General features: G+C 43.0%; 1 protein-coding gene across 1 annotated transcript in view; it reads left to right on the top strand.

The window, feature by feature from the left end:
* The window catches only part of LOC117044610, a 64,459-nt gene that overhangs the window by 6,737 nt on the left and 42,082 nt on the right, over positions 1 to 15,640 (top strand). The window contains exon 4 of the mRNA XM_033145417.1: positions 974 to 1,095. Within this exon, the coding sequence (XP_033001308.1) occupies positions 974 to 1,095 (122 nt within the window). The remainder of the gene's footprint in view (positions 1 to 973; positions 1,096 to 15,640) is intronic.

The raw sequence follows: 15,640 nt of genomic DNA, 5'->3' as shown, positions 1-15,640 counted from the left end.
ATCATATTTCAGTAAGTAATCATGCTGAATTAAAGCAGGCAATCATGAGCAGGGCAAGGCAAAACAAATACAAAAATATACTTATTTGCTCTCAAAATTCAAAAAAGGTCTCGGGCACCCACTTCAAGAGACGATTGGATAGATGTTTAGGACAATGGAATACGGTGCCTCTTCACACAAAGTGTAACCAATTGTTGAAAGTGATTCCATGGATTCCTGATGTACTATGGGTTTTAGAAACTGTTGTCTTCTATACACAGTGGGCTGGATGGCTTTGGGTAGAGTGATTTATGGTAGTAGTAGATGAGAGCCTATTCTCTGAATGTGCTTACTTCAGCATAATCTTGCTCAGTCAACAAATATAATATGTAGTGGTCAACTGTGCTGTTCACTTGTGTCTTGGAAATTGGGCTTCAATTGTTTCGAATACTTGACTGGAATAAGCAGAAGTACCCAAGACGTCCTGTGATAAATAAGGGCATTGTGCTTTATGAACAAACTGTTTCCCTCATAAGCTGCTTAAATTCTTTTCTAATGTTTCAGTTCTATTTTTTTTAAAACCATTAAAATTACAACATGGGTAGCACAGAAGATGATGACAATATGAGGCCTGGGACTGTTTGAAAGACTAGCAAGTAGCTGTCCTGAATTGTAATCCTCAACAGGACTAGTGATCTGGTTTGTCTCCTTATTTAAATAACCCCATCCCCTGTAGTTAAATAATAAGCCTTCTTCATGTTCAGACTTTTTTTTTAAAAAAAAAAAAATTGGCTTACTTTGACAAATTTATAAGCATTAAGGTCTGTCTAGAATCAGTTCCAAGGTCTTCTCGCTCTCGTTCTCTTTCCTGCTCCCCAAACTGCATTCTAGAATTTTTGCTGCTGAAGCAAAAGCCTTGTGAAAAAGGAAACTCTGAAGCAAAACATTACCAAATATGTCTGCTCTCCTGCCCATGTCTTTTTTATTTCCACAGGAAAAGCCTCCAGACGCTGGTGACGACAGGCTAACCAATGAACAAGCAGCAGAGGCTCTCGTCACTGAGAAACAGGAGGGTGAGCGCCTGCCAAGAGCTGGTTTCTCAAAGAGGAAGCCCTTGTAGGTACCACAGTCAGCTAGAGTAAAAGGGACACTGTCAGCTGAAACGTCGGCATAGTCAAAGCGTATCTGTTTGAAATTGTGGCCTACCTTTGGGAATGTCTCTTATTTTCCTAGCCAACTTTTCCCACTCTTAAAAGAAAAAAAGTTCTCTTTTTCTTTTGAAGCTGCACTTCGCAGTCAGACACATGCGCTATGTGCTCTTGTTTCTTCTCTGCTTTGCATACAAAAGGTCCAAAGTTCAATTCTCAGCATCTCCCAGCAGGGCTGGGTGAACCTTCTGTCTAAACCCATGGATAGCCTCTGTCAGAAGATGGGCCAATGGTCTGACTTGGTATCAGGCAGCTTTCTGTGTTCACCCTTCTTCATCTGATTTAAATCCATTACGTCCAGCCTTACTCCATTGGGCAACAGAAAACAAGTCTTTGTCCTCTTGTGACAGCCTTTTAGCTACTTATCCTCCTCTCCTCTGGTGTTCTTCTGTTCTCCAGGATTAAATATACCCAGTTCCTTTACCCTTCCTTGTAGGAGGACCGTTTTGTTTTTTTTGTTTTTTACACCAAAACCATCTTTGTTCACCTATGAACAATTTGTTTACATCTTTCTTAGCATGGAAAAATATTGTCGGTTTTATTTTAGAATGCTACGTGGGCGAATGTGTCTGCCATTTCTTTTCTAATTGCTTGCCTATGCAGTTATGTAATTGGATGCTAAAAACAAATAATTTGGTTTGAGATCTTGGCCCCCATCAGTCTTAAAGGTAATGGGAAGAAGAAGGGATATGGCAAAATGTGGAACTCAAATTCTCTGAGCCCAGATAGCTCCTTCCTGTCTACCAGATCCTTTAAATTGTGATGGACAGAGCCCTGCTGCAGTATGGAAGGGGGTTGGGGAATGGATTCGATGCTTGTTGATAAGTGCATATTCTCCATGTACTATTTCCTCCCTCATGCAAGTCAGCCATGCAACTGCAGGAGAGGACATTGGTGTCAGAGCAGGAGTTCCCCAGGCCCACCTCATCCAAGCTCCTTTCTTACTCCCCCAATATATTGTAAATTGCAAATTGGACAGTGGGATATATCCATATATGCAGTCAAGCGGAGATGCAGCCTATTGGTGATTCATTGCTTTTAGTAGAAGCCGCACAGTTTTTTTTTATCCAAGTGCTCATTCCGCAGAAATCAGTGCCATATAATTATAAAATATCTGCTCTCAAATGGACATTTGGAAGCCCATCTAAATGCATATGTTGTCAGCAAAGCTGTTCTGTTAGACAGCATCTGTTCTCGGAAGCACATTTTGATGTGCATCTGATTTAACCTGGCACAAACCATCAACATTTTTTCATGGGTCTAAGCTTGTTACATATTTATTCAAGGAAAAAGCCTCTGCTACAAAGAATTTACACTGTTGTTCCAGCTTGCCCTGCATGGCTTTAGGTCTCGGGATGAAGCTGTGATCTGAAAATTACTTTTCCATATATTTATGAGTGTTTTTGAGTGCATATATGATGCTATTAGAATAACAAAATCTGCATGTCCGCTGTGAGTTTATTTTGGTCTCTGCATGGTGCTCCACACCACTCAAAAAGTAAACATGACAGACACAACATCTAACATCTGTATTTAGTAACGCCTCTGTTCACAGCATCAGCAAAACGCAGCCTGGGGCTGCTTTTTATGTGGAGGCACTTTTTCCTAAAAATAGATATGTTCTCCCTCCCCTTTGAATGTGTCCATTTCTGCACATTAGGGACATCACACAAAGGGGGTAAATGACACCAAATTGCACATGCCAATCTCCTCTGAGAGTTAACTCTCCACAAGTTAATTCTTCCAGCCCTGTGCTCCCAGAAAAAGAAGAGCCTGTGTAAAGTTCTTTGTACTGTATGTTTGGCCAAACTGCAGGAAGCAGTGGAGGATAGGGGTGCCTGGCATGCTCTGGTCCATGGGGTCACGAAGAGTCGGACACGACTGAACGACTGAACAACAACACTGTATGTTTCTTTGGGAGAGTGATTCCTTAGTATCTCTGGGCAGTTTCTTTGAGCTGCTATTTATTGGAACTTTTAGGGTCCATCACTATTTTGAGATAGGATTGAATCACTTACTGGCAAATTTGGGTTATGCCGTTAAAGTGGATTTGGTGCTCTTGCTCAACAAACCTGTTCCCCCATCCCAAAAAGAGAGTGGGGTTTTTTCTGATAAAGGAGGTGGCAGGAAAGTATATTGAAAAGTATGGTTTGGGCATAGGATTGCTTGAAGTGATATCACTCCAACAAACAAATCAGAATGAATGTTTAATCAACAGATGATCATGAAGTGAACTAAATTTCCCTTCCTAATTATTATGCTGCACATTGGCTAAGGTGGGTGGATACTCTCCATTTCCCCTTTGCTTTGTCTGGCACAAACGTAGATGTGGGCATGTGTGTTTGGTTTTAATGGTTTCTTTGTTTGTTTCCATGAGTTCACAGGCCAAAGAGACAGTAGGGAAGAGAACAAGGCCCCTCCCTTCCATGCAAGCGGTCTCAAACTATTAGGCGCTCGCCTCTAGTAAAATAATTGTTGTCTTAAAGCATCTTCCTATCACACCAAAACCAAGTGGCCTGTGATAAACATGAATGCCACCACAGTTACTTGGACGTGTGGGCATGTACTGGGGAAAGTACATCCCACATTATGTGGGCATAGAGGATTTTCACACCTTACTCTTAGCCAGATAGATGGGGCTCATCAACTTGGGAAGGTAGCCCATCCAGGAGGAGGAAAACTCTGATCCTAAACATCCACTGTCTCGAGGAATGTTTTTTTGTAGAAGAAAAGGTTAAGGAGTAAATCCTACAAAAATATGGAGTGGAGTCCCTAAGGTGACTTGTACGCCTCCTCCCGGCAACTCCTGAGGCCAAGCTGGTGCCAAATGTATTGCTCTGCTTTTCTTTGGGCCACATCAGCAAGGCCAAGAAGGGGGAGTGGGTCTTGTCAACTGGGCTGGCCAGGATCTCCATTCACACTGCCCAGGCTTGTGACCCAGGGAAGTCACTTCAGTGCTGCTAATGCAGCAGTTTAACTTCACCCCTGGAGGAGCACTCCATTGTCTCTTAAGACCGGACAGATGCCAGCAACAACTCTTAGCCAATACAAAGATCGCAGTTTATAAATTCCAGCTATGCCTGTCATTTCCTATTAATTGTAGTCCTATGTGGAATCCTATTTCCTGTCTGCAACCTTTTTTGTTTCTGAGTAGAAAGTTGCGGAGAGAAATAAATTATTGGGGTGGGGGACTGGTTGAGTTCACAGTGTTCCTTCAGGGCCTTGCCTTGCTTAGATGCTTTACTCTGGCACTTGTCCAAATATGGCTTAGATAAAAATAGCCAGGGCTAAATATTTACCTCTCTTCTAGTAGACGAAACTCAGTATCAACCTTCTCACTGTGCAAATCCCGGGATTTACCAATGTTTGTCAGCTGGAATTCTTTCAGAGGTCCAGTCTGATGAAAGCCCAAATAAATGATTACTTCAACGCAGAGTTTCACAAGATGTTACAAGGGATTAGGGCAGGACTGAGCACAGGGGTGCCATTTTTGGCAGCAGTCTTGTGTCTCCATAACATCTAGTTATGACCAAAATCTGTTAGAATCACAGATTCCGAACTGTGTTGCCAGGAAACCTATCAGGGTTTCCCCAATAAGATCAATAGTGGACAAAATTTCCTACATGTAATTAATTCAGCTCACATTCAAAATCAAACCTACCTGATTCACAATGCACAAACCAAATCACAGCTAGCCTTTGAAGTTCATACTTCTTTGAATTTTGTGACAGTTTTCTGTTCATCTGTCTGTCCCGCCTTCCTTTCCTCTTTAATTTGCAAAGGCTGATATAAATAAAGCTCAGTTTGCCTTTCCATTTACATCTCTGCCATGGTTATGTAACTGGCACACCTTGTTGCCATAACAGCTGCTGGCTTTCAGTCTAACCCTTAACAAACAGTTCTACCCATCAGGCTAGGGAAACTCTTATATTGGCATTTCTGGATTTAGAGAGCCAGTTATGTTGCTACTGTCTTCTGGTTATGCACCTCCCAATTCCACTGCCCCATATGAACACCTTTTACATGCCCACATGGTCTCTCCTCTACATTTGGACTTCTGTGCCTGGTTCAGGAAAGCCGCAGTGAATTTCTGCTCCTTGAACTTTGTTTTCTTGGATTTCTCTCCACATCCATTTCCCACTCCAGACTCATAATATTTTTCAGACTCTGAACAATGGATTAGCTGTTCTCTCCAAGTAGGTTTCCAGAAACAGGCTTTAGAGTTTTGCCATCTGTTTATCTTTCTTAGTATTCCAGTGAGTAGCTCCTTTATAAACTTTGCATGCAAATAACACCAAAACACTGAAAGGAGTTGTTTGTTTTTACTTCTGAGGTGGCTACCATTGCACGTGAGTATCCGTGTGGGCAGCAGATCACAGAAGCGGTGACAAAGGTGACAAACATTACTTTGGGTCAGCAATGAGGCGTGCTTTATTCATGAGATACAAGGAACATGGCCTGGAGGAAAGGAAGAAAAAACACTGGCCGATCACAATTTTAAGATATGGGATGACCGTTTCAACTGGATCATAGGGCCAAGAAAGGGCAGGGGGGAACATCCAGATGCCCCTTTTCTTGTGCATTCATGATGATTGGTGCTCATGATGGTATCAGAGAGGTTATATGCGACCTGGTGGAGGACAGGTTTCTGCACAGCACTACTTGTTCCACAGAGATCCTGAGGGATTTCCACCATATAAATAGCACTGTCCTTCATTACAAGGATTGGCTAACAACATCCTATCTTCTTCCCCAGTTTTACAAATTCATACCTACTAAAGCTCCTGACCATCTTTGGCAAATGAACCCCCCATGTAAATTATTGTGAGGTGATTATTGTGAGGTTATCAGCTGCTCAAAAGCGTTGACAGTAGGACTGCTCACATGCCATTTAACTTGGGAGGTCTTGAATCTGTAGGTCTGCTTACCCATTATCACTGGCCTGTGGCAAGACATTGCCTCACTCTCTGGCTTCTGTAGGGCTGCTGACATTATTGCTTCCAAACGCCCCCCCAAACAATGACGTGATTATTTTTGTTTTTATTTTTAGCACATCTTTTGCACAGATGGAGATGTGGTAGTCTTGTATCATTAGTTACACCCATATCGTGTATAAAGATCAGAGTTCCTGTCCTTGTCTATTTTGTTTCCTTCACAAGATTCATGAGGGTTTGAAATATTTGTAAACATGTTTCTCAGATTGCGTTACCGGCATTCAGAAAGCAAGCTGGGTACACAGTAAAATGGTTGTCATCTGTTTTCCTTTTCTGCAGCAGCAGCAGCAGCTTAGAACTGTTAGTCTGATAATTCTGAGCATTCCCCACTCCTAGTGAATAGTTCTTTTTCTCAGGGCTGGATAAGATGGGGAGGCAGGCCTCAGGATCATGACATTCCCCATGGCCAGTGACCTTTGATATTCTCCCTGAAAAGGGCCATGCCCACTGATAATAACATAAGAGGAGCCAAGCAGGATCAGGCCAGTGGCCCATCTAGTCCAGCAGCCTGTTCTCACAGTGGCCAGCCAGATGCCTGTAGAAAACCCGCAAGTGCAAGAACAGTCTCCCTTCCAGCTACATAATGATGGGTGCTATCTAAACAAATACATATTTATATTTTAAGGTTTGGATTCAACAAAGTCACTGAGTGAGCGGGATGTCAGGGACTGACTGGACACTCAGGGGTGGTGGTCAGATACTGATATGTGGGCACCAGATGAAGTGGGGTTGGAGATAACTTACAAGAAGGGTTGCATGGTCTGGGGGAATCTGTAGCAGCAGGAGACAAGAGTTAGAGGCAGGAGAAGCTGCAGGATTGGAGAGTGAAGAACACTTGATGCAGGATGAGGGAGAGATAAGTAAGGCTGGTGTAGATGCAAGGGCTTCCTCAACTCCTCCTCCTGCCCCTACTTCTCCTGCCCCACTGTCTCCCAGGACCAGGTGAGAAATGTAGAGGGATGAGCAGAAGCAGGTTACACACAGATGCAATCTTTCCCTGCTTGCACACAGCTCAGGTGGGGAAGATAGATAAGCTGAATTTGGGGCGGGGCCTCTCTTTTGCTTCAACTGCCTCATCGAGTGCACACCTAGGAGTAGTTGAGAATCATAGGACTGATAGACGTGCTTTTTCCTAACTTATAAGTGTACTTTAGACAACAATAAGTTAATCCATCATTTTGTACATTCCTTGACTGACAGCACCGTGACGCGGAATGACTTCTGCTTGTGCAACAAAACTTCCCCTCCTCTCCTCCCTCTGTGTGCACCCCACATCCCCTCAAATCTTCTCCATAGGGGTGCAGGTAACTAAGAGCAGATGGGGGAATTGCAGAGGTGCATGCAGTACATGGAGGTGGAAATTAAGTTCTGTTGCATATGGAAGGCATTCTGCTTGTGCAATAACTAGTTGGTTTCAAGCCTGTGACAAGGTTTTTCAAGTGGCAGTTTCTACCGCAAAATAACTACAGGTAACAGGAGACGTCATGCCTCGGAGGCCTCTGCTTGCCACACAGTCTCTTACGAACACACGGAGGAATTGTGCAGCTTGGGATCAGGAAACATTTTGTTCCCTGATTTTGCTTTCTCACTTTCTTCAGGCGGCATTCCCAGCCAGAAGAAAGTGAATTTCTGCCAGAACATAATGGATTTTAATCACCCTCATATTCAAACATAGGGTATGCTAAAAAGGAAAAAAAAGGGAGGATCCACCAAGGCTTCTACTTAGTTGAGGTTTGATTATTTGCTATGATGAACAATAAACCAGAAGAGCAACATTTCTTTTATAATACTGTAAACTTAAATGACATTTTGGTTAAATAATCTGACAATGAGGGAAATGATCCGGCTGCAGCTCATTTCTATAAACTCCAAAGAGCAAACAATGATCTCATCGATACTGCAGTTGCTTGCCAATGGTAGTAGGAATGAGCAATTTGTAAGTTCAGGAAGCAAAACTCACCCCAATGAAAAGTTCAATGAAATCAACAGTACTCCACCAAAAGGAGACTTTCCCATCTATCTGCAGTATAGAGTTTGTATATATTTCAGGAGTTTGCAGGTGTATGATTCTTTAAACTGACCTGAGCTATTACATATGAAGGTGGATTTGAGTTAGACCATTAGTCCACCCAGTCCAGTATTGTCGGTCAGCCAGTTTCCATGGTTTCAGGCAAGGGTCTCTCCAAGCCCTGCCTAGAGATTGCCAAGACCTTCTCTGCATAAAATAGATGTTCTGTCACTGAGCAGTGGCCCCTCCCCATCTAAGAGGGAATGGACCATATAAAAGGCTGCCTTATAATATTACAGATATTAAAAGTGGAAAGGGTTGAAGGAATGAGTAAGAAGCATCTTGAAATACAGAAGGCCACAACTGGCCTAGTCCGAATCATTGCATGTTACCTCCAGGAAGCAGAAGTAACACACCTCTGAATACCAGTCCTGAGGAACAACAGTGGGAGAAGGCAATTGTATCCAGGACCTTCTTGTTGGCTCTCCATAAAGTTTATGGCATAAGCATCTAGTTGGTCATTGTGGGGAACAGGATGCTGGACTAGACATACATTTGGTTTGATCCAGCTCTTATGACCAGCTCACTGTAGCCTTCCTAATGCAGCTATCAAGGTTTGGCCCTAAAAGGTGGTCTATCAATATCATGAATGACTGAATGAATGAATGAATGAATTAACAGAAACCATGGACTCACCCCCTCTTGCAATGATGATGTAAATGTTGCCAAGGCTTCTGCCATTACATAGCCTGAACGCTGCAGGATCATGCTGCAAAAATGCAGTTGGTGGATAAGCCAATGTCTTCACTGTTTGTGCTGTATCAATTTTGCCATTGGGGCCTACTAGAATAGGTCCAATCCAATACAACTTGCACACCACAAGTTGCAATCTGAATATATAATTAAACCATTGCAGTGGTACCTTGGTTCTCGAACACCTTGGTACTCAAATATTTCGGCTCCCAAACGGCGAAACCCGGAAGTAAGTTTTCAAATGTTTTTCAGAAGCCGAACGTCCAATGCAGTTGTAGGTTATTGTTTGTGGGGCTCCTGCACCAGTGGGAAACTGCACCTTGGTTTTCGAACGTTTCAGAAGTCGAACGGACTTCCCAAACGGATTACTTTCAAGAACCAAGGTAACACTGCATTTAAAAAGAATGACAATATTTTGATATTTTGAGTTAACCTACCTATCATTATCATTATCATTATTATATTTATACCCCGCCCATCTGGCTGGGTTTTCCCAGCCACTCTAGGTGGCTTACAATACATTAAAAATTGTAAAACATTAGACATTAAAAATTTCCCAATACAGGGTTGCCTTCAGATGTCTTCTAAAAATCAGCTAGTTGTTTATTTCCTTGACATCTGATGGGAGGGCGTTCCACAGGGTGGGCGCCACTACCAAGAAGGCCCTCTGCCTGGTTCCCCGTAACTTCACTTCTAGCAGTGAGGAAACTGCCAGAACGCCCTCGGAGCTGGAAGTAGCAGACAGGCCCCTGGTATTTAACCATGGAGGCAGGTGTGGATATTGGTTCCCCATTTTGTAAGAAATGCAATCCTTCATTAGATAGAAGGTTCCACTCCAGCTGCTGCTATCTGATTAGGATAGGCAGTGGATTGTTTGATTTTGTGAGGTATTGTTAAGGGATTCCCGTCCAAAAGGTTTGCATTAGTCTATCTCTGTTGTCAAGGGACATGGGTAACGCTGTGGGTTAAACCACAGAGCCTAGGGCTTGCCAATCAGAAGGTCGGCAGTTTGAATCCCCATGATGGGGTGAGCTCACATTGCTCGGTCCCTGCTCCTGCCAACCTAGCAGTTCGAAAGCACGTCAAAGTGCAAGTAGATAAATAGGTACCGCTCCGGCGGGAAGGTAAATGGCGTTTCCGTGTGCTGCTCTGGTTTGCCAGAAGCAGCTTAGTCATGCTGGCCACATGACCCGGAAGCTGTACGCCAGCTCCCTCGGCCAATAAAGCGAGATGAGCAGCACAACCCCAGAGTTGTCTGCAACTGGACCTAATGGTCAGGGGTCCCTTTACCTTTACCTTTACCTTTATCTCTGTTATCATTCAACAGCAGCCACATAGGTGAATACCAAGCCCATCCAAATAGATTTATTGATGGGGCACCTTCTACTGCATATCAAATTTATACTTAAGATCCGCTGAAAACAAAAGGACTACACAGATGTATGTGCATCTTGGCACTAGGCTGGGGTGCAGGTGTGAGAAGAAACTACCACCAGATTTTGCTACGCAGTTATTTGTAATATTCAGAGAATTTCCTCACAATGCACATTTGGAAGCATGGGCTTTTTGTTCTGCTATTAGCATAACTTACTGGGGCTGGGGTCTTGGGGGAAAGAAATCCAAGCTTCTGATAAACCTTTGGAGAATGAAATGTCTGGGTTTAAATGAGCTTTTGTGGTAAACATCACTTGGCTATTTTCTGATTTGTCTGCTAATGAGCTGGTTTTGCAGTGACTTTTCTTAGTTGATATTCCTGGAGGGCCCTTGACATTCCATGAATGTTTTTGTTTTTGTTTTTTTAGAAAAATGTTTTCGCTGCCTCATGGTCACTTTCCAGTTGCAAATCTTTCATTCAGATGCTAAACAGATGGACAGGTTTTAATAAGCTGGAGGCTGATTGCCAAGGAGACCTCCTTATTTAAACCCAACAAGAGAGGCTGCTTTCAAATCCAAATGCACCCATAAAAGACAGCTTTATACTAGGGAGGGAGCAATGGTCTTATCACTGTGTGGTCATTAACACAGTTCACATGGGTTAAGTTGGAAAAAGACTTGCGATAATATTCATGCCTCGCTCCCCATTATAGCCCATTTGTTGCCAGTCTGCCAGGGAAACTAAATCTCTCTTTTGTAAAAGCACAGGAAACAGTTGGCATTGGTCTCCAAGCATTTTAATTTAGCCTCTCTTGAAGTTGCTGTAATAGTACCTATATTTTTAGTATGTTGCCCTTGGCATTTTGCATTCTGAGGGGCAGTTATAAAAATAATAACAAGCAACCTAACTTGTTTTTATACTGTTGAGAACAGTTCAGCCTTCTGGCCACGTAGGCCCTGGCCTAGAAGGTGTTGAATGACCCTTTCCCCCTCTTAGTGGTAGTGAAGGTCTAAGTAGGAACCGAAAAACAGAGCTGTAATGCACAACATTTCAGTTTCCCTGAACACAGCCCTGGAGAAAAAGCACTTTTGTCTAGAAGTCACTTTAAATGAATTCTTTTTACACCATATCCTAGCTGGCTGTAGCAACACAAGATCACCTGAAGTATGATTTAACAGCAAAGTAGGTGTGCATAAACTTCACAAAAGGTACTCCAAATCTCACAATACTGGATCCTAAATAAATTTCAGTAACTTTCACCAGAGACCAAATTGCAAACATGCGCTGGATTATGGAGAAAGCTAGAGAGTTCCAGAAAAACATCTACTTCTGCTTCATTGACTACGCAAAAGCATTTGACTGTGTCGACCACAGCAAACTATGGCAAGTTCTTAAAGAAATGGGAGTGCCTGATCACCTCATCCGTCTCCTGAGAAATCTGTATGTGGGACAAGAAGCTACAGTTAGAACTGGATATGGAATAACTGATTGGTTCAAAATTGGGAAAGGAGTACGACAAGGCTGTATATTGTCCCCCTGCTTATTTAACTTATATGCAGAATTCATCATGCGAAAGGCTGTGCTGGATGAATCCCAAACCGGAATTAAGATTGCCGGAAAAAATATCAACAACCTCAGATATGCTGATGATACAACCTTGATGGCAGAAAGTGAGGAGGAATTGAAGAACCTTTTAATGAGGGTGAAAGAGGAAAGCGCAAAATATGGTCTGAAGCTCAACATCAAAAAAACTAAGATCATGGCCACTGGTCCCATCACCTCCTGGCAAATAGAAGGGGAAGAAATGGAGGCAGTGAGAGATTTCACTTTCTTGGGTTCCATGATCACTGCAGATGGTGACAGCAGTCACGAAATTAGAAGACGCCTGCTTCTTGGGAGAAAAGCAATGACAAACCTAGACAGCATCTTAAAAAGCAAAGACATCACCTTGCCGACAAAGGTCCGTATAGTTAAAGCTATGGTTTTTCCAGTAGTAATGTACGGAAGTGAGAGCTGGACCATCAAGAAGGCTGATCGCCGAAGAATGGATGCTTTTGAATTATGGTGCTGGAGGAGACTCTTGAGAGTCCCATGGACTGCAAGAAGATCAAACCTATCCATTCTCAAGGAAATCGGCCCTGAGTGCTCACTAGAAGGACAGATCCTGAAGTTGAGGCTCCAGTACTTTGGCCACACCATGAGAAGAGAAGACTCCCTGGAAAAGACCCTGATGTTGGGAAAGATTGAGGGCACAAGGAGAAGGGGACGACAGAGGATGAGATGGTTGGACAGTATTCTCGAAGCTACTAACATGAGTTTGGCCAAACTGCGGGAGGCAGTGAAGGATAGGCGTGCCTGGCGTGCTCTGGTCCATGGGGTCACGAAGAGTCGGACACGACTGAACGACTGAACAACAACAACAACTTTCACCCACAATTCCCCATGATGCCTATCAAGTCAACAGCAAGCATTCCATGCAATCATTTAAAAATGAACCTACTTAATTCACACTTTCTGAAAGAATACACGAACCAAAACACAGCCATCCTTCAAAATTCGGAAACTTTCTTGAATTTTGCAATGCCGTTCTCCAGCCCCGTAATGTGTGCAAAAATGCATATACTAGGATAAAGCATGCAATAAAAATGTATATATTGTTGAAAATAGTATTCAAAATGCATTTTATCAGGGGAATTTGCTTTGCAAAACTGTTGATATGGGGATAAATTCAGACATGTTGGTGAATTTTTGTGAGGTCTTCTTTATTGAGTGCATCACAAAGTGATGTGGAACGTGGAGAACTGAGCATGGAGAGTTACTAGCACAATGGTAGCCTATGGTTCGAGTGCTGCTGTTGTACTATGTACATCTGGGGCTGGCCCTGATGGCAACTCCTTCTCTGAATTCCCAGCCCCATTTCTTGAAGAAGGGGAGTCTAACCATAGAGTTATGAGACAGCCCATTGTTTGAGGAGTTAGCAACCCACTTGGCTTTCTATCCATGTTTGGCGACTGTAGTTACCTTGAATGCTCATGACTCCTGGATGGGAGAAGGCTGTTGGGCTGAGTTCCATAATGGAAGAAAGATGGAAAATGAATACACTAAAATGAACAGATAAAAATGAACAAGGAAGGGCATATAAATCAGAGATTTCAAAGGTTCTTAGACACGATTCACTGTATTTCAGAGTGTTAGATTTCTGGCAAATGTATTTCCCCACATTACTGCTTTCCCCATAACCTGGAACTGGTCCCAAGAGCTAAACAGGAACCATTTGTGACATAGCTGTCAACTTTTCCCTTTTCTTGAGAGGAATCCTATTCGGAATAAGGGAATTTCCCTTAAAAAGGGGGGGGGGGAAAGTTGACAGCTATGGTTTGTGATGTATGGGCACACTTTATTTGGGATGCTATGTGATGCTAGGGATAGCAATGTTGACCTTGTCAGAATCTCTCCATAGTTAAAACGAAAACATGAACCCGTCTCAAACGGAAAACAATAAAGGTCATTTTGCCTTCTGGAAATGTTTTGCAGTAGCTGTAATCGTTTGTTGCCATTGACAGAAAATAAGCAGCTAACAAGTAAACAATAATGCTTTCAATTAGTCATTATGATCATTCTCTGGGAGTGCTAATGTCATTTTGCTACAGAAAAAGAACATTAAGTGCCAGCAATGATCAGTTTATCCCAGCTTATTCTTCCAGTAAAGCTCTTTAATGCAGGAGTTTTATTTCTTCTTATTCCTTTTGCATTTGTACTGTGCGTAGGCCTTAAGTCTTCCAAATCCTTTGGATGATGACATGGATTTACAAAGAATGGAAATCTAACACATGCTGAAGATTTTTTTTAATATTTAAAATGACTAACTAATAGGGGGTGCATTTTGCTGTGAAATAGTTAACTTTTGTTCTTAATGTTAGGCTGACTGCCATGTGTGCAAACTTCCAGAGTCCACCCAGAGGACTTCACTATATAGGCAGTATATCAATGCAAAAAATAAATAAATAAATAAATAAATAAATAAATAAATAGATAGATGGTATGCAGTAGCAGATGGCATGGTGGAGCAGCAATGCTCACCTGACCTCGGGTTTGTTGGGTTGCTGCTGCTTATTAGGAGGTCAGTGGGGTGGGGTGCAATGGTGGGGCCAATGCAGTGCAAATGAGCCAATCTAATGGTCCCACAAGTGTAATTGCATCACACCAACATCACTGCCACTCCGCCTCTACTTCCCCATCAGTAGCAGCAGTGTGACCTCCGTTTTTGATACTACTAACAAATGCACTTCTTATACCAAATAATCACTACAATTCCCACCTTTGCCCCAAATTAGAAGAGGTAGGGACCATGTTTAGGTGGCCCAGATATACCAAACTCACTTAAGCAGATACATCAGAGCCTCTTTTTATAGCCTAGTTGTGGACCGTACACATTCGTTGAGCAGATCCGCAGCAGAAGCCTACTTCACTGTGCAGATTGACTGCTCATCTGGGACCCAATGAATGGGCCAGATAGGTCTTTTGGTGATGATTGTAGGACTGGGCATCTCAATAAAGCAGGTAAAGGTAAAGGGTAAAGGGACCCCTGACCATTAGGTCCAGTTGCAGATGACTCTGGAGTTGCAGTGCTCATCTCGCTTTATTGGCCGAGGGAGCCAGCATACAGCTTCCGGGTCATGTGGCCAGCATGACTGAGCCGCTTCTGGCAAACCAGAGCAGCGTACGGAAACGCCATTTACCTTCCTGCCAGAGCAGTACCTATTTATCTACTTGTACTTTGACATGCTTTCAAACTGCTAGGTGGGCAGGAGCTGGGACCAAACAATGGGAACTCACCCCATCGTGGGGATTCAAACTGCCAACCTTCTGATTGGCAACCCTAGGCTCTGTGGTTTAGACCACAGCACCACCCGCGTCCCTAATAAAGCAGGTACAATGAAACAATTTCTTTTTTCCTAAATGTATGGAGAGTGGATGGCAGGGGGCAGAAAATGCAGGAGAAAATGTTGGACACCACTACCCTTACAGTAGCTGTTATCACCACCAAGGTTGAGAAAGCATAACCCTCATGAAGGCAAAGGGGGGGGGATATGGTGATGATTATGGGGACACTGTACTAGATTATTCAGCAGGGTGACATAAGGACAAGGCATCTGCTTTCCTTGTGAATGTTCTGGCTAGAACTGAATCCCTTTATTAATGTATTTAGAAAGCTTATAGACTAAAATTTCCTGTGATCCTCCTCACATTAAGGCATTTGTCCTACGCACAAGGAACTACCTAATCTTTACAGATGCTCCATTGTAAGCCTTTGCACCATATC

This window comes from Lacerta agilis, chromosome 3 (assembly GCF_009819535.1).
Source record: "Lacerta agilis isolate rLacAgi1 chromosome 3, rLacAgi1.pri, whole genome shotgun sequence".
NCBI lineage: Eukaryota > Metazoa > Chordata > Lepidosauria > Squamata > Lacertidae > Lacerta > Lacerta agilis.
Note: the sequence above shows the minus strand (reverse complement) of the source record. Positions and strands in the feature narration are given on the sequence as shown.